Source organism: Podarcis erhardii, assembly GCF_964252035.2.
Source record: "Podarcis erhardii genome assembly, chromosome: Z".
In the NCBI taxonomy this organism is placed as follows: domain Eukaryota; kingdom Metazoa; phylum Chordata; class Lepidosauria; order Squamata; family Lacertidae; genus Podarcis; species Podarcis erhardii.
The window spans coordinates 9,283,267-9,308,293 of NC_138504.1; the positions used below are offsets into that span (position 1 = coordinate 9,283,267).

The following is a 25,027-nucleotide window of genomic DNA, read 5'->3' on the forward strand; positions in this document are numbered from 1 at the left end:
AGCACTGTGTCTGAACCCAAACGAACTGATTAGTCACAATTATAGTTGACTAAAACAAGCCAACTTCAAACCACGGTGTTAAGACTAACCACACTTTAGGGTTAATAAAAAATGGAAATGGAAATCCGCTAGCCCAAGGCTCATTCGTGTAATGTAGATTAGTGTTATATCCAAACAAGGCCTTGAAGACAAATGTTTTAAAAATAATTTTAAACAATTTTAAAATTTAATTTAGGGATGCAGGGTCTGTAGCCCTCGATATATTATTAGGTGCCAACTCTCATAATCTTGGAATATTGGTCACGCTGGCTGGGGTTGATTTTATTTTTCTTTCTTTATTTAATATCCTGCCTTTCTCCCAGTGCAGGACCTAAGACAGCTCACGGCATGAGTTAAAACAAATACAGCTAAAAACACCCAATTTATTCTTTTTTAAAACGCACACAAACACCAGTTAAACAAGTAATGCTATTAAAAACAGCACTGAAAACACTTAAAAGAGAATGTACAACACCCACCCATAGGTGGGAGTCCAACAACATCCATAAATTCTTCACCCTTGCAATAAACGAGACTAATAAACTGTTACAGCATCATTTGATGAAATCCACCAAGGACAGATTTTTATCAATGGATCTGAGAGTTGAGCGATACTAACTTCCTATTTGAGGTAATTTTGGATTCAGAAAAGAAAAAAAGATCCTTCCTTCAAACCATGAACTTTGCTTACTAAATTGTCACGTTATATTGCTCTTCCTCCATCTTAATCTCAGGGTTGTGGGTCTGACAGCCCCACATTGAGGAAAAGATTCCTGCATTGCAGGAGGCCGGATGAGATGGCCCTTGGGTCCTTTCCAACTCTACAAATATATGATTCTATGACAAAACCTTTCCCTTCAAAATGCAGGTGATTAATCAACTAAAAATCCTTTAACTGATTGGCAGCCACAATAATTTCTTGTCTAATGCAGCCATACGAATGGAGTCTATCAGTGGTTGAGGATAATTATTCATTTCAACACGCTTGCAAGTTTCCCCCTATAAGCAAAAGTGCAAGTTCCAGATTTCCCCCTTCCAAATCCTGCACCTCCTATCTGCAAAGGAACAGAACAGTGTTTCAGCTTTGAAGGCCTCATTCAAAACATAAGAACTACTACTTTGTGATAAATGTGAAGAGCTGGCAACTAAGCAGATTCACTAGGAACGCGCAGAAGATAAATGTTTCATTTCTAGTGTGGGAAAAATAAAATATATGTGTCACTCCATTTGGAACCCTCTGGAGATATTAACAAACATGAAGGGCATGTGCTTACGAGACAAGTAATTACAGCCAAGCAGTGAGGCTCATGTGCCAAATCTGAACACTACAAACATTAGCGCTGGAAGAGCTTGAGAAACCATGTTGGTACTCTTTGGTAGTTAGCAGCATTGGCACCTGCAACTGGCAAGGTCAAGCACTTGCTATGTGCCACAGATGTTTTAAGGGGCTACTGAGATTAGTCCTAGACTTGACAATATTCCTGATCTGCACCCAGAAGATAGAGCAGATTATGGATCAGGAGACTGAGCAACAGATGAACTTTTTGCTGGAGAGGATCTTTTCTCCCACGTGGTTTCCTTAGAGCAAATGTCAGTGGAACCTGCTATTTGGAAACGTGGGGTGGAGCAGAGAGAAAGATACCGCGGAAATCTCAGGAGGTAAAAATCAACCGATGTGCAAGGGGACTCTCTTACACCGCACAATTCTGTTTGCAAGTATTTCAATCCAAAGTGAGCAGCGATCTCTGTCTAAATTTGCACACTGCACAACTTGGTGGGACTGAGACTGACAACTTTTCAGTCCACTAACAGCAGGGCTTGGGGCTGCTGCTGTTCAATGTCCTGACATTAGCAGGTGGTGATGTTTCCTCTCCAAACTGTTGGGAGGAACAACCCAGCAGATTCTTCAAATCAAGCTGCTGTAAAAAGCACCAGAGCAGATGAGAGACCCCCTTTACGGGTCAGAAATTAGCAGGCGAAAGCTTTTAACAGCCTGTAGATTATCAGTCACCTACTGATATCCGCACACTGGCGCTCAAAGATACAGGAGAATGGAAGAGCCCTGATGGATCAGAATAAGGGCACATCTAATCAAGCATTTTGTTCTCGCGGAGCCCAAACAAATGTTTATGGGGAAACCCGCAAGCAGGACATGACAGCAACAGCACTGTCTCTACCTGGGATCCCTAGTACCTGGCTTTCAGAAGCATGCTGCCTCCAGCAGTGGAGAGAGAACATAGCCATTCTGGCTAATACCCAGCGATAGCTTTACCCTCCATTCATTTTGTCTAATCTTCTTTTAAAGTCATCTTAGCTGGTGGCTACTACACAGTAGCAGTCAGTGGGGCAGCCCAGGTGGAGGGGTGTTGCTCATCTGCCTCTCCATGCCAAGCATCACCACTGGTTCCCAAGACAGGTGAGGAGCAGGGAGCTCAGCATGGTACGGAGCCAATCCAATGCTCTTTTCCACTGTGGCCACCAGCAGGTGCATTCAGCAATGTGAAGGCAGGGCAGCAATGCCTCCGGTCCTGCACCAGCACACTGAAAGTTCATGCAACTATGTCTTGTGGGAGTGAGTTCCACAGTTTAACCACACCAGCGAGACCGTTTTTTAACCTGGTCAGTTAACAATCCTAAGTGGAGCCGGTGTCTTTGCAGCATCCCCACATAGCAGTTGCTATTCTTGCTGCCTCTAAGGAATCTTTCTTCCAGGGATCTGCAAGTTCCAGAAAGAAGAATGATTCCTGACAACCCTCCACATGATGGTCTCCTGAGCACAATCTTTACTATCATTATTTGTTGCATTTATATCCCACCTTTCTCTCCAAGCTCAAGATAGCGTATATGGTTCTGTCCTTCCTTTACAACCCTGTGTGGTAGGTTAGGCTTAGGAGCAGTGACTGGCCCAAAATAACTCACCCTGTCCATGCACCCAGCTCATGGCAAGAAGATCAAACTCCTGGTATCCAGGTTTGGAATTTTCTATTATAAAAGCCCATTGTGAATTTAGGATCCAGCACCTGTCATCTCTAATGGCTTGCTCGACACCTACAGTAGAATGTAATGGACTCACAGAACTGTAGAGCTGGCAGAGACCCCAAGCATAATCTACTGCAAGCCGCTGCAATGCAGGACTCTTTTGCCCAACGTGGGGCTCGAACCCACGATCCTGAGGTTGAGAGTCTCATGCTTTACCAAGTGAGCTATCCTGCAGTGGTGGAACTAATTTTATACTTTCAGAATGTTGGTGGAGGATCACATTTTAGAATGCTTCTCAAGCAGTTTCAAGGGGTAACAACTCTCATTGTGTGCATGCGTGTGTGTATGTGTGCATGCTCGCACGTGCACTTTGCAGTCAGAAAACTAATACAGCAGATAATGGGCCTGCAACAGAACTTTCCTCCCTGATATGCTAGACCAGGGGTTGTCAACCTGGTCCCTACCGTCCACTACTGGGCGTTTCAGGATTCTAGGTGGGCAGGAGGGGTTCTATGGCACAAGGTGAATCCTCCTTCCATCGAGCACTGGTGGGCAGTGAGGAAATTTTACCATCAAGAAAGATGCATTAGTGGGCAGTAGGTATAAAAAGGTTGACTACCCCTGTGCTAGATTTACTTAACAAAAGCTTCACCTACCACAGTGGTGGAGTCAGCAATACCTAACCATTCTGCTGTACTTCCTTGCTGGTTGCAAGTTATTGCTAGCTAACCAATCTAAGACAAGAATGGGAAACCTTTCTCAGCCATATTCCTTCACTGACACCCTCCTTGGGGGGGGGGGGCACATGCAGGCAGAGGCAAAATGTGGGCAAAGCAGCTGTAGACGATATTCCTGCCATGCTAAAGCCACACATTTCTCCACCAGGGGCAGCGAAGAGGCTTTATTCCAGCCAGGCAAAAGCACTGGAGGTCACAAGATCAAGGGAAAGATGGCATGGCTTGCTGGGAACTCTTTAAGGAACCAGGCAGAGGGCCTTCTCGGTAGTGGCGCCCGCCCTGTGGAACGCCCTCCCACCAGATGTCAAGGAAATAAGCAGCTATCTTATCTTTAAAAGACATCTGAAGGCAGCCCTGTTTAGGGAAGTTTTTAATATTTAATGCTGTATTGTTTTTAACACTCGATTGGGAGCCGCCCAGAGTGGCTGGGGGAAACTCAGCCAGATGAGTGGGGTATAAATAATAAATATTATTATTATTATTATTATTATTATTATTATTATTATTATTATTATTTACTTGCCCCTGAGCCTCCCTGGTCTAAGAGACAGAACAAAGGTAAGTTCAAAGGAGCAAACTACATGCTGCCCACTAATGGATTTAACAAGGTTCCATCGATTTGTTATGGTGGTGCTTTCTTGGGTGGCCTGCAAAGTTGCATGGAGGACAGGAGTGGAGTGCTTCACCTGAAGGGTCCTAGAAGGGTGTTCCCACCTGCTGTCTAAAACTGCAACCTCCTAAGGCTGCTTTTTGTTCTATAAAAATGGCATTTCTTGCAAGCATTTTGCAGGGAATGCTCCTCCTGTGCTCAAGCCCATTTTCCTTGCTGCAAATGATGGGGTGAGCTCCCGTTGCTCGGTCCCTGCTCCTGCCAACCTAGCAGTTCAAAAGCACGTCAAAGTGCAAGTAGATAAATAGGTACCGCTCCGGCGGGAAGGTAAACGGGGTTTCCGTGCACTGCTCTGGTTCGCCAGAAGCGGCTTAGTCATGCTGGCCACATGACCCGGAAGCTGTACGCTGGCTCCCTCGGCCAATAAAGCAAGATGTACGCCGCAACCCCAGAGTCAGCCACGACTGGACCTAATGGTCAGGGGTCCCTTTACCTTTACTATCAAGCACCAGACTTGCTCCTAGGAGGCTTCAGATAGAAGAAAACCAAACCCTTTCCATAGGTCACCTGGAAGGTGAATGTCTCACATCAGGGGGTAGGCAACCTAAGGCCCATGGGCCACAAACAGCCCACGGGGGTCATTTAACTGGCTCACGGGCCGCCCCTGAAGAAAGCTGCCCGCTCAGCGAGTTCCCATGTGCTGTGCTAAACTGGCACCGCACAGGGACTCGCTTCTGCGGTGCCAGAAATTGCAGGTGCGCACGCACGCTCACAATCCAGCCTACAGAGCGATCTCCGTTGAAGTGAACCATCTCAGGCAAGGTAAACTTTGCCGCCCTCTGTCTCACATCTTCTCAGAGGAGAAACGCATTTCTTTTTTAAAAAAATAAAAATTGCAAGGTTGTAGCTCCTTCTTTCTGCTCTGCTTTGGAGATCAATAGTGGCAGTTGTTCTTTTTTAACAATGTGCTTTAGAGAGGAAATCTCTTGGAACTGATCTAGGGAAACAACTCTTTCAGTATTTCTTTGCCTCCCGCGCAAACGAGGGTGGGGGGAGGGGAGGGGTTTGCAAGCATTCCACAACTGAAATTCAAACTTTGCAATAAATAGCACTATTTGAGCATGCAGAGTAACCGCCCTGCAACACTTTCTAATTCTAATAATTGAATTCTGCGTTTTGAAATTTCCAGGGAACAATCAGCCCCATTAGGGGACATTCGGCTGGTTAAGTTACTTTGGACAATTCCCACCAAATAATATGTTTGGGGGGGGGCGTGGTTTTTGGAAGAAACCTAAGTGGGTTGTTTTCAGCTGCCAACCATGAGAAATTCCTCCTTTCTAAATTGGGTTTTGAGGAAACAATGAAACAAAGAGATCTCGTTTGTAGTACATTCTTCTTCTGCTTCACAAAGATATTTGCATTTTCAGTCTCATTTTCTGGGTACTCTGTGAGCCTATTCTGCATATAATAAGAATCTTACATGCTTTTGTGTACTATTGTTGCAATATATTGCATTGTTTTTTTTCTACCAATTACAACAATCACCTCTTATAATGTTTACTGGTCCCATTGACTTGGTCTGTGGTTTCTGTATAATTTGGGGACGCTCTATTTTGCGTTTTCTGTATTTGCATAGCAATATGCCTAATACTGTCCCAACTAGTTTTCCTGGACTATTTGCACAGGTTAGGCAACCATGATGCATTATGATTGGGGCTGACCCTAAAGATGGTTCAGAAACCGCAGTTAATCCAGAATACACCTGGCTAGACTACTAACTGGAACTGAACCTTCTGATCATTCTACACCTGCAGTTTACCAAAGGCAATGGCTAACAGTTCACTGCTGAGCCCAGTTCTAAGTGCTAGTCTTAATCGTCAGAGCTCTTCACAACTTGGCACCTGAAAGATTGCCTGCCTGCACTTGTGCCAGCCTCTACTTTGAGTTCATCATCATAGGCTCTTCTCCAGATTACCATGAGATACAGCAGGAGGTTACACGAGACAGGGCCTTTTTGGTGGTGGCCTCCTAGCTTCGAAACACTCTTTCCAGGGAGATGCTCGCCTGGTGCCCAGTCAGGCAAAGACTCTTTTTATTTTTCCAGGCTGTCTAACATTTCTGGGTCTGTTTTATTTCATTTCATGGAACGGGTTGGATCCAGACTTAAGCCTTCTTTGGACATTACAGTTAGGGTGATGTCAACATATGGAGGGGGGAGGAGAACAACAAGCACACTAACTCTACCCCTCAGTCACAAGAATATGCTCAAATCTTCCAGGGTATACTGCAGCCTTTTAACCAAGTGGCTTCCAGAAGTTTTGGACTACAACTCCCATCAGCCTCGGAGGCTTGCTGGGGCTGTTGGGAGTTGCAGTCCAAAGCATTTGGACTCTGCATTACAGAGTCAGAAGCTGCTTATACTGAGTCTATCAGGGTCAGCACCTACTGTAAATTTTGAAAAGAGGGCTGTCTCTTTGTCTACTATCTGGGATACCTCTTAAATTTTTGTAATCAAACTCAGATTTGCCCACCTTGGAAGAATGGCAGATGCAAGTAATACACTACATGGAGCTGGCAGAAATGACTAGCAGAATTCGAGACCTGGGAGAAGAGGTAGTGGAAGAGGATTGGAAAAAGTTTAAGACCTATCTGCAGAAACACTGCAAAGTTTATGAATGTTAAAATGATGTTGGATATAAAAACAATACGGCACAAGGGATATAGTGTTAAGAAGTATGTTAAAATGTAATAGAAAAATGGTGAAAAATCAAAGTTATATTATGTCAAAGTAAATAATATGTTAAAGGTGTTTAAACATAAAGAGAAAAGATTGGAGACATAATAGAAGCGATTTTAATAATTGGAAACTAGTTTTGAAAAAGGGTAAGGATTTGCTGTATTTGATTGAACAAAGAGGAACACAAAAAAGGAGGTGTGAGGAGGTCAAGAAAGTAAGTTATGTAAATACGAATTTAAAAATTGGAGTCTTTTTTTTTTTGTTTAACTTCTTTTTTCTTATTTGATCTATGTTTGTGATTGATTATGTCATTTTGTATCTTTTTGATGCTTTTTCATTTTTCATTTTTTCTCTTTTCTGTTAAAAAGTAAATAAATATCTTTTTTAAAAAAACAAACTCAGCATCATGGTTCCTGAGACCGAGGTTTTCTGTCTTGTGGTTTTCTGGACACCATCTTGAATCAAGATGGCGGATGAAATCTTTCAGAGATCCATTGGTTTTAACCAGGGATTTCCAAAACTGCATTGATTGTTTGGGTTCCTTCGAATTCCCAAGCAACACTGGTACACCTTAACTGGAATTAGCTCTTCAAGATTCTGGACAGTGAATATCCCTCAGCAATACCTGGAGATGCCAGGGACTGAACCAGGGGCCTTCTGCATGAAAAGCCAGTCCTCTACCATCGAGCTACAGACCTTCCCCCAAACAGATGTGGCAGAAGCTCCTGTATTCATGAAGGCTCTCTTTGCGTTCCAAGTTTCTAAGATTAGGGAGGCACCTATCCACAAATACAGGACTTATTTCTTCCACAAGCTGGAAGGTGGACGAAACGGCAGTCAGACCAAAGTACTCGCTTCCACTGCCCTTCTTCACATGTTGATTTCACTTTTTCTGTAACTCCCGAAGAGCCTCGGAGCATTAAATAGGTATTACTAGAGATATATAACCTGAGATTTTAATTGTTGCAAGCAGCTCTGAGCAACCCAAATGGGGAAGGGCAGGATATAAACCTTTTGCATAAGAATAAGAAAAATTATTTCCATGTAGTCATGGTTAGGATTCTGCTGTTAGAGCAGACCCCTTGCAATCCATGGTGCTAAAATCAGTCAAGCGTCCCTGATTCTCAAAAGGTCCACTCCATGTCTGTTTTTAAGCTGGTTTACAGATTTGCTGCTTTTAACTCCTAATTATGCATCAAATTGTTTTTTTTGTGGGTTTTTTTTTTAAAAAAAGAAATTAATAGCAAAATACTCTGGCAGCTTGACTGACGTGCAGAATATATAGTCTTATTGTTAAATAAAATCCAGCTCTGTTTTATTGACTCTGGCTGGCAGGGACTCTCCAGCTGTGGTCTTCTTCAAATTTTCCTTGAATTATTCATCAAGACAACCCACCAAATTATAGGAAGCAAGAATGAGATTCTGGGCCAACACTGCCTGCAATGGCTGGAAGCTGTTATTAGGTCTAGCCAGGGACAAACTCTGGCAATCTTTCGTAACATAGTGCTGTGCAAGGCCAAAAGTGGATCTTATCCATTATGGACATTTCCAATTTGGTACTTCCCTCAGCTCAGCGTCCTGTGCACGGGAACCGCCGGCACTGTCCTCAATCTGGTGCTGGTCTAGTAAAGGCATTTACTTTTTCAGTCTGAGGGCCACATTCCCTTTTGAATGACCTTCTGAGGGCCACATACCAGCGGTGGGCAGTGCCAGAGTCAAACCTGGGAGGAGCAGCTGATGTAAACATTACCTCTGTGCACCAGGCAGCCTACTTTCTACTGCCCACCCCCACCTTGTGATTCTCCATCCAAGCAAGCAGTGGAGACATCCCAGCCAGGGACAGCAAGTGGGACAGTCTGGGGAGCAGGGTGCGTCTTGGGGAGGATCCTGAGGGTCAGAAAGAGAAGCTTGGAGGGATGCATTCAGCCCTCAGAACTGAGGTCCCCCCACCCCTGGTCTAAGGTCTCCAGCAGAGGTCCTTCTCAGCTCTGCAATCCTTTTATTGGACTCCACGGATTAAACTCAGGACCTTGTGCATGACAAGGTTGTGCTCCACCACTGGGCTGTAGGTCCTTTTGAAAATCACAGGGCCTCTATGAATTTTGCAAACGTGCCTCACCTGCATGTTGGCATTATTTCAAGTCGTGTTATCTGCTTCTGGAAAGGCAAGGAAGTCTGGAAAACCTCAGAACCCACAGCTAAGACTTTGCCACATTTTGCCCACACGTTTTATAGTCCGTTTTTTCAGCCATAAGGTCTAGAAACTTTTTTTTTTTAATGCTATCTTGGGACGCTGAATTATTCCTTTCATCCATTTTCCTTTCTTTTTACTCATTTATTAGACTTATTAGTCACCTTTTTACCTATTCACCTTTCACCTATTTACAGCGAGAGAGAGAGAGAGAGAGAGATACAATACATATTACCATAGTGGGGAAAGTGGGGAGAATGATATTAATATTGCATATAACATGCATTTTTTAAAAAAAGAAAACACACTCAGGCAATAAAGAAATACTGTGCCCCACCTCCAGCCAAATACCATTTTTAAGCACTGCGATCAAAACATGCACAAACAAGCGTGAAATATATTCTTCAGATTTTATCTGAGTCCCCCACACCTAGAGCAATCAAGTATTGGGCTCCAGTGCTTCATCTGAACTGGGGGCACCATTATAATGACAACCCTTTGAGGAAGCTTCGCCAGAGAATTCCTTTGTTTCTTTCATTCCCCCCCCCCCCATCCCGCTCTTCCTCCAAGCAACCCAGAGCAAGCACAGCCATACCTCGGGTTACAGATGCTTCAGGTTGTGTTTTTTCAGGTTACGGACCACCAAAACCTGGAAGTACCGGAATGGGTTACTTTGGGGTTTCGGCGGTCGCGCATGCGCAGAAGCACTAAATCGCGCTTTGCGCTTGCACAGAAGCACCAAATCGCAACCTGTGCATGCGCAGACGCAGGTTGAGAACGCTGCGGGTTGCGAACGTGCATCCTGCACGGATTGTGTTCGCAACCCGAGCATCCACTGTATACATGACCAATCTGCCCCCCCTCCCAATTCCACATCGCTTCACAACCAGGTTGTGAGAGGGCTCAGAGTTAGCCAGAGGCGGAGCACGATGGCCGGTAACAACATAATGGACCCATGGCGGCCAAATCGAGTTCTCAGATACAAACCTCCATCCACAGAGAACAACCCTACCCTGGAAGACCCCACACTAGACTACATGAATCTACAGGGAATGATTTTCAGTATGTGTGGCTTGATGCTGAAGCTAAAATGGTGTGCCTGAATAGCTGTCTACTGTTCATTCATCAGCTTTGCCAACTCTCAGAGTTCAGAAGATACCAAACAGATGATGAGCAGCTTCATGTTGTCTATCTCAGCTGTAGTGACTTCCTATCTGCAAAACCCATGTTTCCTCCTTGGTGCAAGGATATTGCCTCTCTTCAGAGCTCCTCTTGCAAAGCAGAGGTGAACTCCCTCAACAGAGAGGACTATTTTCTCAGGCAATGCAGATCCATTTGCACATGTCTTGGGAGGACTCATTTTGTTGCATTAATAAAGTGGTGGTTATTGTAGGGGGGGACAAGGTTGTGAGGGGTGGGCTAGGCTGTGCAACAGATACCAGCCCAAAATAAAGCAAACAGAAATTTAATCTAGGTCTCCCAGGTTCAACTCTAGCACTCTGTCCTCTGCACTATGTTGATTTATGTTATTTTAAAGGTGTGTTCACCTGAAGGACTTAAAAACACCTCCAGGCAATTAGGAAAGGAAGTATACAAAATGTCTAAAATGTTGGCCATTTTTAAAAATTCCCAATCACAGACGAGAAATAGGAGGATGTATGAGAAGGGATTGTTAAAAGATGTATAGTGCCTTCTATGGAATTGCAAGCCACCTTAATTCTGACTTTCAGAAGGCTGATCCATAATATGCTCCCCACTAGCAAGACACATTCACACTCCGGGTCAGAAGTGAAGCCTTCTATAAATACAACACGTCTCGCTGTCATCTTGGAACACACTCAAGGGTCTTGAGACACCACAGTCATTTACCAATATAAATATGACAGAGTGGTGCCCAGATGAAAAGCACAGCTCCAATCCTGTTTCCACTGTGTGGTTCCCACAGATCGGCCAATGCTATGGGTCGCAAGGCCATGGCTGCCTTAAGAAAATCAATAGAAACACTGCAAGCTCCTGCTGAATCCCTCTTAACCATGCCCCCCCCCTTTACCTTTCTGTTTAGGTGTATAGAAATATTTGACTTGTGTGGTTTTTTTCACCAAGTCTTAGCCACTATGTTAGTTTAAAAGCCATGTCTTGTGTTTATCGGCCGAATAAAGTCCCGTTTTTGTTCAAAAAAGGGGGGGAGAGAAAAGAAAATCAATGGAAACAACCGCACGGCCCTTTACCCTCCGACTGAATAACCATTAAGGGGTTAAGGTAAGTGGGGCACACTGCCCTTACAGAACGGAAGCGGAGGCTAGATTTTTAAGGATGCAACCCTAAACCCACTTGTCCTGGGGTTAGTCATTTCTGGAGTAAGCATCCTCAGGACCACTCTGTAGCGGGACATTTAGGTGACAAATCTGTATAGACACCTGGGGGCAGCTCCAAACCGAACGAAATGGGAGTTAACTTCTGAGTAGACATGAAGTGGATCTTGCTGTTCGTTGAATCTCCTCAATTAGAATTGTTTTGTTAGAAAGGGAGACACCAATGTAGTTTTGTTTGTTTTTTAAAGCAACTTATTCTTATGCAAGTTGTTGGAATTTGTCTTGTCTCAGGAGACAATGAAGTGCACCTTCTAGGTTGAAGCCAAAGCACTGGAGAATCACAGCATTCAATGTGGCTGCAGAGACTGGTAACTCATAACTGTGACATGTCATATTGTTGATTCCTTTGACCCCTCCGGGGCGCAAGCCTGGGCAGTGTGCATGGGAGGTCCTGGACTGCCCAGGGAACAAAGGAAAGCAAAGTAAGATGTTTGGCTCCATCTTGACTGCAGGAGTTGCCGGAAGGAGGCGTACAAGGTGCCATCCAACCATCTTAGAGTTTGAGTAGTGTTTTAGAGTATATTTGTAAAAACATTGTAAAATTAATGAATGTTATAAAGATGCTGGGATGAACTTACATGGTCTTAGCAGAAAGGTTATAAACAATTATGTTAAAATGGATTGTTAATGGGTTAAAGTGTAAAATTTAAGGTTAAACTGTGTTAAGATAAATTATAGAACAAAATCTGAGAAAGAGGGAAAGGACTTGCTGAAACAATTATGAATTAAGAATACAAAAAGGGAGGCGCGAGGAAGTCATGGAAATAAGTAAATGAAAGATAAATATATGAAAATACTGGATGTTATTGTTTTTAAATGTTATTGTTTAGCTGTATTGTTTTTGGGTTTTCTCCTTTTTTCTTTTTTTTCCTCTTTTTTTTAGTATTGTATTTTCCTTTATTTTTGAAGTATTGTAATCTTTTTTATTACTATTTTTTTGTAATTGTTAAACTTTAATAAATATCTTTAAAAAAAATAATAGAGTTTGAGTAGTGTTTACTCACTGGTCTTTTCTTTTCCCAAAGATGTCCCGCAAGGCAGCAGGTACAGATTTTTCCTTGGAGCTCACTTCCATTCTCACGAATGAGTATAGCCACAAGGCAGCAGAGTTTGGGATCAGTTTTTCCTTCTAGATGGGCTACCTTCCCAAGCTGACAAGCCCCACCTGCCCCTCACTTCTCTCTATAGCTCATGCAGAAACCACCTTCTTGACCTCTGGACTCACTGCAGGTTCTCATCCACTCAATCTGCCATACAGCCTGCCTTCGCATGCAGGGAAAGCCCCTAGCTCACTGAGGGTTCGAGACCCATTGGCTACCTGACTTAGTCAGCCAGTTGAAACCATTCCCTGGATGTGGCTGCTGTCACATGCTGACAGCTTCTAGGAGCCACAAGGAAGAGCTGAGTGCAGGGGGGTGGGCAAAGGTAGATAAACTACCTCAGAAAGAACACTGCATGTTCCCCACCACAGTTACTAACCACGGGTGGGTTGGAAGGTCGTGCTGGTGGGTCATGGTAAAACTGCTGCTGCCAAGTCAAAATCCTGATGCTTCTGGCCACTACATGTGGCGCCAAGGCTAGAAATCATTCTCATTTTATCAATTTCCATGAGTACTGCAAAGCAGCAGGAGAAAGGCAGGAGCATTTTTCAGTAAGAAAGGTATTTCTGGCAAATTGTAAGCTCCACCTTCCTATAGGTATGCTTTTAGTAATGGAGCTCTCTAGCAGGTAGGGACACTCTATTCACCTTCTAGGAGTGAATACAGTGGTGCCCCGCAAGACGAACGCCTCGCAAGACGGAAAACCTGCTAGACGAAAGGGTTTTCCGTTTTGGAGGCGCTTCGCAAAACAAATTTCCCTATGGGCTTGCTTCGCAAGACGAAATGTCTTGCGAGTTCCTGCAGGTTTTTTTCCCCTTTCCCCCCCTTTTCCTAAGCCGCTAAGCCGTAAGCCACTTATCAGCTGATCCGCTAAAAGCCGCTAAACCGCTAATAGCGCTAATCCTCTAAACTGTCAATGGGCTTGCTTCGCAAGACGAAAAAACCGCTATACGAAGAGCCTCATGGAACGGATTAATTTCGTCTTGCGAAGCACCACTGTAGTGTGGCTTTGTAGGAGTTTGTCTGCTGTGATGGGGAGAATGCAGAAAATTCCCTCCTCCACACACTAAAATCTACTCCATGACACACCAACACACATGCAGCTCACAGCAAAATTCTTCCCTTGTAACTCACCAGAACACAAACTAAAAAACAAATCTGTATGAGCATACAGGGCAAATGCAATCATTATTCACTGAGAACACAAGAGTCAGTGGAATTAGGATATGAGAAACAATTCACTGAGCTCTCTTGTGGCACAACCTTTAAAAGTGCAATTTCAGCAACTAACATTACCAGGGTTTTGGATTTCAGTCAGTAAATAATACCCAGAATCGGCAAATGAAGCAATCATCCACCAGCTGCCATTTGGTACCATCTATTTTTGTGAGCAAGGCTTGTGACACTCAGAAGAAAAGCAAAAGCAAAAAACCAGTTTAGTCGTACAAAATGAGTTGTGAGTTAGCCTTCCTAATATTACACCTCAAAGGAATAAAATTTGGAAGAACAAACATGCCTCTGAGATGTCTCAATGAAACTCAACTGTGAGAGAAATATCACCGGTTTTCAGCAGCTTCTCAGTCTTTTGGATGAGAAAAAGCAGTTTTCCTTTAGAAGTAATACTAAGGTAACACTATGCTTATCGCTTTGTGAATTTTCATTTAAAGATTAATAATGTACCTCATTGGCATATGACGTATAAGTCAAAAGTGAATCTGTGAAAGTAGGTCCCATGGTACATGTTGGGAGTCAAGAGGCGAGTCTCGGAGCTGGACCAGCGGAAGGCCACTGTTTAATCCAACCCCTTCCATTACTACTACTAGTAGTTGTAGTACTACTGGTAGTAGTTGTAATACTACTGGTAGTAAAGGTAAAGGACCCCTGACAGTTAAGTCCAGTTGTGAATGACTCTGGGGTTGTGGCGCTCATCTCGCTTTACAGGCCAAGGGAACCAACGTTTGTCTGCAGACAGTTTTTCCAGGTCATGTGGCCAGCACGACTAAGCCACTTCTGGTGAACCAGAGTAGCGCATGGAAACGCCATTTACCTTCCCGCCAGAGCGGTACCTATTCATCTACTTGCACTTTGATGTGCTTTCAAACTGCTAGGTTGGCAGGAGCAGGGACCGAGCAACAGGAGCTCACCCTGTCTCGGGAATTCGAACTGCCGACCTTTTGATTGGCAAGCCCTAGGCTCAGTGGTTTAGACCACAGCACCAAATACACAATGCAGAAATAAAAATAAGTTTTATCACACATTTCCAATGGCAGTGTGCTCAGCACAAAATACAAAAATCATGAATAAACAAACAGTAATTTCATTGTAACAAAAGAAAGCCAACTTCTGTGTCAGTGCTGAACTTACAAATAGTGCAGGCGGTGGCAAACGTCATAGAGAAAGAGGCATTCCTCACCCTCTGGAAGACTGACAGGGAATGACTCCTTTTAAGATGATGCACTTCTACATTTGTAATCTAAAAATAAAGTATGTGGTCTCCCTCCCCACCCACCGGTTGAACGAGACTTTTTTTCCTATTGCATGGAAATTCATGCAGAATTGATAGATTAGAAAACTGAAACTCACATAACTCATCAACCAAGGTATATTTAATTGAGTGGCAGCTCTAGGTAAAAGACACTCCTTGGGGCTAGCTCAAGAGCCAGGTGACATTAATTAATTCAAATTAATTACGTGATCAGTAATCTGGGATGTTACGCTGGAATTTGCTTGCCTTGGATACAAAGGCAAAATTCCTCTAGTTGCTGTTGGACTGCAACTTCTTCCAGCCCCCACCAGCTTGGTCAATGGTCAGGTATGGTAGGAATTCAAGACCAACAACATCTTGACGGCAACCATGTTGGCAAACCCCTGCACTAGAGAGCGATCTAACTCAGCCTGTCCATTTTACTTACTGTGTTCCATTCTGGAATGGCTTTTGTGTGTTTTGAAACTGCAGCGATATTTTAAACTGTTTTTTTAAAAAAAATTGTGTTGCAACCCAGATTGGAAAGTGGCATCATACCACTTTCAACAGTCATGACGCACCCCCTCCCCAAAGAATCTGGGGGGCTGTTAAAGGTGTTGAGAGTTGCTAAAGGTAAAGGTACCCCTGACCATTAGGTGCAGTCGCGGACGTCTCTGGGATTGCGGCGCTCATCTCGCTTTATTGGCCGAGGGAGCTGGCGTACAGCTTCCAGGTCATGTGGCCAGCATGACTAAGCCACTTCTGGCAAACCAGAGCAGCGCATGGAAACGCCATTTACCTTCCCGCCAGAGCGGTACCTATTTATCTACTTGCACTCTGACATTCTTTTGAACTGCTAGGTTGGCAGGAGCAGGGATCGAGCGACAGGAGCTCACCCCATCGCGGGGATTCAAACCATCGACCTTCTGATTGGCAAGCCCTAGGCTTTATGGTTTAACCCACAGCGCCACCCGCGTCCTTGAGAGTTGCTAGGAGACCTCTATTCCCCTCACTCACAGAGCTATCAGTCCCAGAGTGGTTTAAGCAATCAATTCCTCTTCCCTTTGTATGTTGGTGTGTGCACGTGTGCCTGTCAATTGCAGGTTTGGGCAAGGAGAGGGAGACCTTGACTCTTCCTACCCCCACAAATTCTCTCCAGAAGCCTCCCTGTGTCTAGAAGGGGTTTTTCTCTGTAACCTCCCAACAGTTTGACTTCACCCCTCCTCCCCGCAAAGGCCCATTCCACCATTTTCTCCCGAGGCAGACGACAGCAAAAAGCTTCTTCTGATTTTGGAGGGTAGGATGACGACACTTGTCTCCCTCCAATCTAATTATTCCTAAATGCTACCCATTCCCACATCGCGAGGGGAAACCCAGAGTTGACACTCCTCCTTTACCACACAATATGCATTTCCAGCGAGTGCGCATTGCTGAGTTATTTGCCAGGGTTTGGATGGTTGGAGGCTGAGTTGGGCAGGTCCTCCTAGCTCCATGCCAACAGTGGCTGTAGATGGTCATCCATGCCCACAAATTATTCCTGTTTGCCAAAGAACGGTCCACCTTGCTGGAACAGGCATGGAAGCTGACATTTCTGGTTAGTGGTGGCTATGCCGCTAGGTATCTCCTGGTTTAACTATTTCTATTCTGACCCTGGCCCCACCCCCTTAAAGGCTTCTGTAAGAATGGAATGTTATTATTCATTTTAAAGTTCTTGAACACTGAAGCAAATAAAGACCATGACAAACTGAGCATCCCCATCTAGTTTCAAACGCCAAGTAAGCTTTTCGAGAGGAGGCTTAAGGGGCTACAATTAATACTGCTTTATCAACAAGCATTTTGGATGCCAGATTGTTATCACTCGAAAGCAGAGCCTTCTCTGGGGTAGAATGCCCCACTCACTGTTGTCTGACTCAACTGTTGCCTTCAAGAAAGACGTAAAAGCCTTTTGAAATGATTGTTCTGCCGTAGCCTATAGGACCTTGGCTTTTAGGGTGCCTTGTGCGGTCCTCAATATATTTGTGCTTTTTCTTTAAATTTATATTCCTGCATTGCAGGAGGTTGGACTAGATGACCCTTGAAATCCCTTTCCAACTCTACGACACTTTGCAGGATGGTTTGAAGTCTTTTTTAAAAAAATAAATGTTATCCTTCCATTCTGTCCACTCACCTAGTGGAGGCATGTGGGGGCCCCCAAAGGAAATATGGCCCTCTGACTGCATCTCCTTTTATATGTGAAATTGTTTCAATATTTTTTTTAATACAGTCATACCTTGGATATGGAACGCCTTGGCACTCGTACGTTTCGGCTCCCGAACAATCAAAACCCAGAAGTGAGTGTTCCGGTTTTCAAATGTTATTTTGGAAGCCAAAGTCCAATGTGGCTTCACCTACTGTTTCCGGTGCACCTGCACAATCGGGAGCCAATTGGAAGCCGCGCCTTGGTTTCTGAATGTTTTGGAAGTTGAACAGACTTCTGGAACACATTCTGTACAAAAACCAAGGCATGACTGTATATGAAATTATTTTGTTTTAATCTATGAAACTGTTTTAATTGTTGGTATTTTTATTGATAAATCACTTCAAGGTGTTGCAAAGGAACATATAAACAATAGGTAAATAAAAAAGGTTCACTATCACTGGTCTAAGAGAACCTTCCAGACCAGAGAAGTCCACAGCCTGGAAGCCACCACTGAGAAGTCTCTGACTTGGGCACCAAGTCACTGCTCCTCAAAGCTCGTCCAATACTGAGGGCCAGAGTGAGCAGGTAGGTCCCACATGAGAGGCAACGGCCCTTTAGATACCCTGAGCCCAGACAATATATGCCTTTAAATTGTTGAGGCCAGTACTACGAATTGAGCTATGAAAGGAAACAGGAAGCACCCAAAGACTCAAAAAGGCTCTTACGATATCCTGTAGCAGTCAAGTAAAAAGTGGGTCTGTGGTGTACAGACAGAAGCAGGCTCAGCCGATCTCCGCTTTCAGGCCAGCTGGCATGTACCGGGGTGAGAGTAGCTGACTAGGAGGGGAAATGTCAGCACTCTCTGGCCCAGCAGGTTATTTTCCAATCTTGGTGTTCTAGCAGCACCAAAAGGTATCCCTCTAACGTTCCTCCTTTTGTATATCACTGTGTGTTTCTTGTCAATGCCCTTTAAACCTAGTTTGTAAATAACCCATTGCTGGCTCCAGGCTCCAGTCATTGTCACTGGCTCCGGTTCCTCTTCACCATCACTGCTTCTACCTGTTTGTTTGCGGGACAGAAATCCAATGAGCAAGCAGGCGGGGCACCTCCTGCTCCTTCTTCTCACCACCACTGTTCTCTACGACAGAGCAAGAAGCAGGTGACCAAGCAGGTTGATGTGGTGGAGTCATACTTTGGTCACCTGATGATGGACTATAACTCCCACCATCCACAGCCGGTTTAACCGATGGTCAAGGATGATGGGAGTTGTAGCCCAACATCATATATGAACCCGAAGTTGAAGAACACCAGTGTAGAAGATTAAGTAACATTGCTTTGCATTCTATGTGGGACCACCTTCGGTCTTTTTGTCTGGAAGCTCCAGCTGGTACAAAACACTCCAGTTAGCCTGTCGATGGGGCAGACTATCACCAGCATGTTAACTCCAGTTCTCAAACACTTGCAATGGCTCCCCATATACTACCGGGTGAGGTTCCAGGCTCTTGTATTAATTTATGTCATTTAACAACTTGGGTTCAGGATAACACAGGGGCTGCCTGATCACTGAGGTCTTTGGAGGAGTCACTACTAGGGGTCCCCTATGGTTTGGGTGCACGGATGCCAGCAGCCAGTCAACTGCTCATATGAACCCATGAACTGCTCAATGCTGTGACCCCAATTTGATAGCATGACCTTCCACTTGAGGTCAGATGGGACCTTTCCCTGTTGAACTTCAGGTGCCTACTGAATGCATTTCTTTATTCCAGCAGGAATTTTAACAGAATTCTGATTTTATAGTTTTAACTCATTTTTATTTTCACCGTATTCAGTTCCACACACTGATCAAGCATTATTCTGAATTCTTGAAGTAATGAGAAATCCAGGAGGGCTCTTATCAGTGGGCCCCATGCATTTCTGGATTAGTGGAGTCTGTAACCTGAAGCGTCTGTAACCTGAAGTGTCTGTAACCCGAGGTACCACTGTATACCTAGTCTCCTACTTGCAATATACAAGATGCTTCCAGGCATCCAGACCAATGTTTTCATAAATTTGGAGAGACTCACACCTCTGTTTATTTCAGGCTTCTGATGTGCCACCACACCTTTTGTTGATTATGTGTGGGTTGGCAGCATATCTTGAAGTTGGCTTTTGCTTCTGTATTGCAGTGGAAGAACAACTGTTTGTGGAATTGTTCACAAGCTTAGCGAGACAGAATTAGGCTGGGGGGGGGGAAACAGGTGTACCTATATATTTAACATATCCAGAGTAACTTATCATGCCTCATCTCACTGGGCTCCTCAGCCAAATTGAACATCTATCTGTGCAAGGAATTCCCTGCCTGCCCATTTCATTCTGTTTAGTGAACTCTCTCCTAATCTGCCATGAAAACCCATTTTGGGGAGTTCACTGATTCTCCCTATTGTTGTTAGCTTAACTGGTTCTCATTTGTTTACTACCACTTTGTCTACACAGTCAGCTTTCCCCTTGCTTTTTGTGTACTTTTAAAACAAATGCCAGTTTGAAAAAGAACTAGCTTAGGTAGGCAATGCAGCTTTGGAGCTGGCAGAAGGACAGAGATGAATAAGGGGATGTTTAAAAAACAAAAAAAGACCCACACAAAGTTTTATTCCGATTTTCAGATGCTCCCTGTGCTGTGCACTAGAAATAATTTAGCAAAGTATTAATTAAGAAAAGTAAATGCAACTAATTATTTGGATGTCAAATGCCAGTTCTACTAATCTGTTGCCCACCAAGAGGTACAATTAAAAAACAGTTCTTCTGCAATGTTTAATATCCATTCCTCTTCATCCAAATATTCTACCTGCTGTAAGGAGAGAGTCTCTTAACCTCTTACAAAGCAAGAATAACCTGGCTGGAGTAACCTTCAGAGCTTTTCCTATGGTTTGAAGGCTGAACAAACTTTAGAAAGCCGTGCAATGAACTAGCTCTGTAGACCATCTTCGCTTCCCTATCTCTCAGACTTGCACACCCAGCAGGGCTGTCCAAGAGGTTTCCAAGTCCCCATCATGGGTTTTGAACTTTTAAGCTCTTAGTCAAGAATCTGTTTCTTATGAAGAAAGGCTAGAGCATCAGGGCTGGGGGTGGACAAGAACACAACAGAGGCTTATGAAATTATGAATGGTTGTAGGAGAAAGTATTCAACTTCTCTATCATGATAACAAAACTTGGGTCCATCCAGCAAAACAGACTGGGAAGGAAGAAAATGGTTCTTTTTAACAACACAAAGTTGACTTGTATGTCACAGGTGTGAAGCCCTTCAGATGTGACTGGGCTCAGCCCCACAGCAACATGGCCAAAGGTCAGAAATGATGGGAGTTGTGGCCCAAGGACAACAGGAGGACCACAGATTCCACATTACTACTGCACACGAGAAATTGAGTGACACTAGCTTAGATAGCGTAGACCTGGAATGGGGAGTTTGGTGCCCTCCAGATGTTGCTGGACTGCAGTTCCCATCACCCCTACATACTGGCCATGCTGGCTGTGGGTCGCAGGTTCCCAGTCTTAGACAAATTCGTGGGCAATAGGCTAAATAGAACATCCACTTTCCCAGGCCTGTTCTCCCCACTGTTCAGGCCATCACCTTCAAAGTCCTTTTTTTTTTTACAGCTCTGAGAGACACCTGGCTGGCCACTACCAAGGGGAAAATACCAAACTAGGTGGACCTTGCTGCCTTCCAAATGTGGTTGAACTCCCAGCTTCCATTAGCCCCTGCTCACATGCCCAACGGTTAGGAATAATGGGCACTGCTAGAACTTAGCAAGTTGCCTAAGTAAGACCATTCATTGCCCATCTTGCTCAGTGGTGTCTACCCATTTCAGACAGGGAGCCTCCCCCAACCCTAACTTGAGATGTTGGGGATTGAACCTTGGAACACTCTGAATGCAAAGCAGGTGTTCTACGACTGAGCTGTAGTCCACCAACATCTGGAGTGCCACACAACAGCCACCCTTGGTCTAATCCAACTGTTGTGTATCTCAAATGCTGGGCATGTTCTGCAAGTTTCCACGTAAATCATTATGGTTGAGATTCAGAAACACAAGCAACTTGTTTTAAGCCCTAAACATCTCAGGCCTCAAACACCTGAAATATTCCCCTTCCTTACAGATCCTCTCAGGTGTTAAGATCAGCAGAGGATGACCCTTTTGGTTGTTCTACCACCTTCTGAAACTTAAGGGGCTGTTCACCTAAGAGAGGGCATTTTCTGTAGTAGCCCCTTAGTTGTAGACCTCTCTCCCCAGAGGTCCACCTGGCACATTCACTGTACAGTTTTCATCATATGCTGAAGACACACCTCTAGACTCTTGGCTTTTTGACACTTGAGATGTGTATTTTTGGGACCCACCTTATTTCTGTGATTGTAAGTTGTTTCAAACTGTTTTTTCACACTGTGTTTTGATTGTGGCAGCCCGTCCAGGGACCTTAGATAATGGACGGGTCATAAATTAATAATGATGATGATGATGATGATGGTGGTGGTTGTGGTGATGTAGCTGCCAGTTCTGTACCAAATGGACCCACAGGACTATTTCAAGGCCTAAGAGTGGTTCCAGTTGTGAAGCACTTAACTGTACACTGATGAACCATCTTACATATACACCAAAATATGTGAAACATAACACGCCTTCTATTCATAAGCTCATCCTGAAGCAGTTTTTTAAAAAACAAAACATTAAAGCGAATTGTGACATTTCATGCTAGCTGACAGACCAAACAATTATTACCTGCAGAGAGTTCTTCTAAACAGTTTCTACTAATAACCCTTATTCCTTGTCCTACTGGTGCTATTTGGGCACAACACAAAAACTTGGGAGAACTTCTGCTCTCAAATTTACAGCTCAATCTGACACATGCTTTTTTCTCAGGAGCAAGCCAGACTGTGATGTTTATTCCTAGGTAAATGTGCAGAAGATCCTTGATCTGGATGAGCTGAAGTGGACCTGTATAGCACACTGGGGATATAAGATGAACCAGTTGTAAGTGACACAGAGGAGAACATGGGGGTGTGTGGATTAGCGAAACTGCAGACCCTCAAATGCCCTACAGTCCTTTGATACTGGAGGGTGTGCACTGTACTGGCATTTCTCTATGCCAAGTCAGTTGATATAGAGGTGATTGACAAAACTACCTATTATTTAAGTCAGTGGGGAGGGGAATAATATACATGTGTTTCTACCTCTCTAATGCTTACAGAAACATGAGATGCTGTACATACAGTGTCTTAAGAGGAGGAATACTTAAGAGGAGAAAAGCAGGTCAGTATGGAGGAAGCCTCCTCTAAGTGGCTCACAAAGTAGAGATTAAATCAAGATTTGAAAATATATTTATTCTCAAGCATATTTTTTGAGCACAGGGCGTGGGGCGGGGAGGTATGAAAGCAGGCACATTCCCACACAGGAGGAACCCAGTCTAGTGGGGCGGGGGCTGCTGGGCTTCAGTTAAGCTCATGGTGGATCTATTGTTCTCCAGTAAGGGAAAGATTTCCTATTAGGTGCTATTTTGGGGGCTTCCCGACCACCCCTCTTCTGAGGATGCCCGAAAGACAGGTTGGGTGCACCGTGATCATTTATCAGAAATTATCCCCTGCTGTTTAAAAAGAAAAAGAGCAATGATAATAGTGGAAGGTGAATGAGTCCCACAGGAGCGACAGGGCTGCAAAGATAAACGAGGCTACAAAAGGCTGCAGCTCCTGCTCTCGGTTTGGGTACGTTTCAGTCCAACGCAGTTTGAACTGATTTGTCACGCCCACCCATCCCCTGGAGGATTAGCGGGGCCCTCTCCCCGGAGGTTTAGAAGAGCCAAATCTCGCCCTTGCTTGGAAAACTGGTGTGATCTGCAGTCCTCCCCCCCCCCCCCCGCGCCCCGCCAGCTCTTTATGCAGCCCAGGCAGAGCACGCCGCGAGCCACAATAGAGGTTAGGGGAGGGGGGCGGGTCTGCGCCGATGGTTAGGCAGGCCCGCAGCCGCTTCGCCAGCCAAATGCGTTTTGTCTCACCTGATCTTTTATTTATATAATTCAATTACATATTATTATTCGTGGTGCGGGAGGGACTCATCTGCATCCGTGAGGCCTGGCTGCATCCAGCCACCGGGAGGGGGGCAGAGAGATCATGCGCAACGATGCAGACAGCCCAACCCAGACAAGCATGGCACGGAGCCCCCCATATCCTGCCGTATGTCTCCCAAGCCGCGGGACGTGAGGAGAAGAATAAGCAGGAGCAGCAGGCAGGAGCGATGGACACAAAAGGACCGCGGAGGCGACCGGTCTACTAGTTCAGGCAAGCCGGAGAGAAAGAAGGGGAGAGGAGCTTTGATGGCCAGGGGGGATCCTCTCCCCAGTATACTTGAGGGAAAGCGCAACGCGGGCGGGATGGGCCGGTTGATTACCCTACCGGGAGCCCGATCCTGCTTACCTCTCCCGCTCAGGGCAGCCAAGGCGACAGCGGCGAGGAGGAGGAGGAGGCGGGGACGCCAAAGCTTCGCGGTCATTTCGGCGGGGAGGCAGGAGCGCACGGCTAAGGCGCACGGTGCGGAGAGGGAGCTCCCGGGTCGACGTGGCGCAGATGCCCGCTTTCAGGCGGCGACGGCTTCCGTAGGCAGGCGGTCGGGCGCTCGTTGCAGCCTCCGCGAAAGATAGGGACGAGAGGCGCCGGCAGAAGCAGAGGAGGCGGCGGCGCGGAGGGGAGGAGCGCGCCGGGGACGCGTGGAGAGGAGAGGGGGCGGGACGCGGCGAGGGCAGGGGCGCACGAGTCGCAAAAAGGCAGGCCCTGCGTGGGGAGGGGAAGAGGAAGAGAGGAGGGAGGGGGAGGCCGGAGTTAAAAGGGTTGGGGGAGAAAGAGAGACAGTCGTAGGAGCCTCCCTTGGACCGGTTGGCTGTGGAAGGGCGGGGGGCTGAGAGATAGAGAAAGAGAGAGAGCGCTCTTCCACCTCTAAGCTGCGGAAAGAGCCGGCGGTGTTTGGTTGCCGGCGGCTTGACCCTGAGGGACCCGACAGCCGCGAAAAAGGGCGTCTCCGGTCACCCGCCTTCGCTCCCACCCCGCAAACCTGATGCGGGGGGGGGGGGGAGGATCAAAGCCGGAGAGCCACTGTTTCCAGGGTGCGGGTGGGTGGGTGGATTGCTGGCCAGGGTTCTTCCTCAGCAAATCCCCACTATCTCACTGATAATTTCTCACGTTGTATTTCGCCCAAGACAGCCAGATCCATTTCTCCCGAGTCCCTGAAGCCGGACAACTGTTTTCTATGTGACAAAGATCTGAGATTTCTGACAAGTAGCCTGTTACTGCAGTGAAACAGATGCGCGTCCTTGTTGAGTTCCATCAATGCACCTTGTCTTCTTCTTCCCCTTCTTCTTCAAAAACATGTAAATACAGTACTGGAGAAATGTCACAAGGGAGAGGCCAGAGGAATAAAGACCTCAGGGCTGCCTGTCGTTGTCTGATAATGGCGATGATAACAGTGGATAAAACCAAAAATAAAACAAAAGGACCACCCTTAGAAAAGGGTCATAAGAACCTCGAGGGCTAGGGAGAAATTTGACTTGGTCCGCATTTTAAGCCGAACCTACCTAATCTTCCCTTTCCAAGACAATGCACCAGCCGA

The 25,027-nt window shown here is 45.4% G+C and overlaps 1 protein-coding gene and 1 pseudogene across 4 annotated transcripts in view; one reads left to right on the forward strand and one right to left on the reverse strand.

Moving 5' to 3' along the window:
• The window catches only part of CD99L2 (CD99 molecule like 2), a 70,734-nt gene extending 46,578 nt beyond the window's left edge, over positions 1-24,156 (reverse strand). The window contains exon 1 of one of the 3 annotated variants that reach the window (XM_081848180.1): positions 23,842-24,156. In XM_081848180.1, coding sequence (XP_081704306.1) covers positions 23,842-23,917 — 76 coding nt within the window. In that variant the 5' untranslated portion in view covers positions 23,918-24,156. The remainder of the gene's footprint in view (positions 1-23,841) is intronic. The other 2 variants (XM_081848179.1, XM_081848181.1) reach the window with 2 other exon arrangements.
• LOC309334039 (PAT complex subunit Asterix pseudogene) lies at positions 10,223-10,682 on the forward strand (annotated as a pseudogene). The gene has a single exon. The product of its transcript is annotated as a PAT complex subunit Asterix pseudogene (transcript).
• Positions 24,157-25,027: the final 871 nt, after the last annotated feature.